The sequence below is a fragment of the Cyprinodon variegatus genome, unplaced genomic scaffold, assembly GCF_000732505.1.
Source record: "Cyprinodon variegatus isolate N-32 unplaced genomic scaffold, C_variegatus-1.0 Scaffold625, whole genome shotgun sequence".
NCBI lineage: Eukaryota > Metazoa > Chordata > Actinopteri > Cyprinodontiformes > Cyprinodontidae > Cyprinodon > Cyprinodon variegatus.
Window position 1 is genome coordinate 149,065 of NW_015151078.1, and position 2,199 is coordinate 151,263.

General features: G+C 38.3%; 1 protein-coding gene across 1 annotated transcript in view; it reads left to right on the forward strand.

Annotated features, from left to right (window-relative positions):
• Positions 1 to 2,199, forward strand: part of depdc5 (DEP domain containing 5) — a 64,265-nt gene that overhangs the window by 48,472 nt on the left and 13,594 nt on the right. Inside the window, exons 35-36 of the mRNA XM_015393118.1 lie at positions 547 to 646; positions 720 to 959. Coding sequence (XP_015248604.1) covers positions 547 to 646; positions 720 to 959 — 340 coding nt within the window. The remainder of the gene's footprint in view (positions 1 to 546; positions 647 to 719; positions 960 to 2,199) is intronic.

A 2,199-nucleotide genomic window follows, 5' to 3' on the forward strand; every position in this document is an offset into this window, starting at 1 on the left:
CTCATTCGTGAACAAGACCCCAGGATGCTTAAACTATGTATATTGTATGTTTTATATTGTATATAGCTATAGATTCTGTATTCAGTATATATATATCAAACCTGTCTACACCATCAACACCAAGTCAAATTCCTTGCAAGTGCAAACCTACTTGGCAATATATCTGATTCTGACTGTAGATCTACTGAACCTCTTGCACTGCACATGGGTAAACAGGGGAGTTCTTCTTCTTCTACTGTCTAAATTTGTCTTGACCAGTCCGACCAGCCAAATATTTTGCTCCGAGTCTGAAGTGGTTTTTGGACATATGGTGTGAGCAGTTAAATCTCAGAGCGTTTAGTGCAAAAACATGCATCATTAGCTGTGAACTTTTAAACCTGGCCGGTTATATACAGTTTGAGCTGTAGCTGAGTACAAAGATTGAAAATATTGTTCAGTGTACACCCTGCTTTACTGAAAACTTCCTCTTTAGTAGTATTTTCAGATGTCAAACCTTTATTGCTGGTGTTTCTATGTTCAGTCTGGTCCCTGTTTTGTTCCGTCCAGAAAATGCTGGATGAAGGTGTGGTGGCCCATGCTTCAGGAGACGCCATGCGTACCTTCGTCTACGGCTTCTACTTCTACCGGATCGTAGGAGAAAAAGATGGTAGATAAACTGCGCTATCCTGCACGGTGATACATTTCTTTGTTTCATGTAGAGCTTTTTTTACCTTTTGCAGGGCAGACCTCCCAGCTTCAGGCTCCAGCTGCTGGTGGCTGGTCGACTGCAGCCGTGGAGGATTTTGCTCTTTTCCAGAGGAAGTGGTTTGAGGTGGCCTTTCTGTTGGAGGAGCGACGGCCCTGCGACCTCCCGGCCTTCCTCCTTCCCTGGCTCCCCAGCCGGCCAGCCTCCTATGCAAGTAGGCACAGCTCCTTCAGCCGCAGCTTTGGGGGACGCAGCCAGGCCGCCGCACTGTTAGGTATACCCAGCCTGGTCCTCGCAGCCTGCACCGCAAAGGAAAACGTCTTCTCCTCATCCAGTCTATGTGGATCCCAGCAAAGCCTGCTTTGAGAAGCGTCTGGGTCCAGTATTACGGAGTCACAAAAAATCCTGATTATAAATCACCCTCCTTTACTGCCTCACCTATTTATTAATGGGTTTATCATCAGCAGAGTTAACCTGTTAGCGTTCCAGCTGCTACGTGCCAGTTCTCTGATCTGTTCAACAAAAAGCTCAATGTTTTCAGTTTGGGGCAAATTTCACTAAGAATTAAACATGATTGATGCAGGACTGAGGACTGATTACCTGTCCTCAGATATGATGGCATCTGACCCAAAATATGGAGTGACTTTTGTTCCATTATTGTTCCAAGCAAAAGAACATGTTTTGTATATAAAAAATCTTTAAAAAAATCCAATCCAGTAATTAAACTTTGAAAAACTTCTTGATGCAGACAAAAGGTTTTGGGGGTAATTTTGACAATTTCCATTTTTTTTAATATATCTATATATATTTGTTTTACTATTGAAATGTTTCAGTTTTCATTTTATTCTGGATTACGTTTTACAAATTTAATTCTTTCATATTATATTTTATAGATCAAATTCTCTGCACTTCTGTGGTCTGCTGAAAGTTAGCAACACATTTTTATTGGTTAATAGGGAGACGCTTGGATTAAGCTTAAAGTACAGAAAATTAGATTTTAAAACACAATTGGAAAGAATGCAAATGGTAAAACTTATGTGAAAAAAAATATATATTTAAAAATTTTGAAACAAAAAAAATGAAAAAAAAATCTAAGAAAATCTTTTTTTTTAATTGAAATTTTTATTTGGAAAGGCAAGTTAGAATTGCTTTGTACATTCAAGCTTCCACCACAGTGGAAATATGGGAAAGAACAACGTAAGCCGATCCAGAGTTTTTGTATAATAACCAAACATCTATAACTGAAAAGCGAGCGAGTTGGAACATGAGGTCTGATTTAAGTTTTCCTTATATTTGGGGAAACAAAGTTATCTTTTTTGGTTAATAACTTTAATTTCTGGATTGATCTTTTTGTTTATTCTTTGCTATTATGTAGAAAGTGTTCTTTGTTTCCAACAATAATGGAACAAAATTAACTCCATATAAAAACAGACACATTCACAATGCGTTCTTATGGTAGAGGTATCACGTGTTTAACAAAAAAAATCATTAACAGATAACTAGTTTTTGCTATG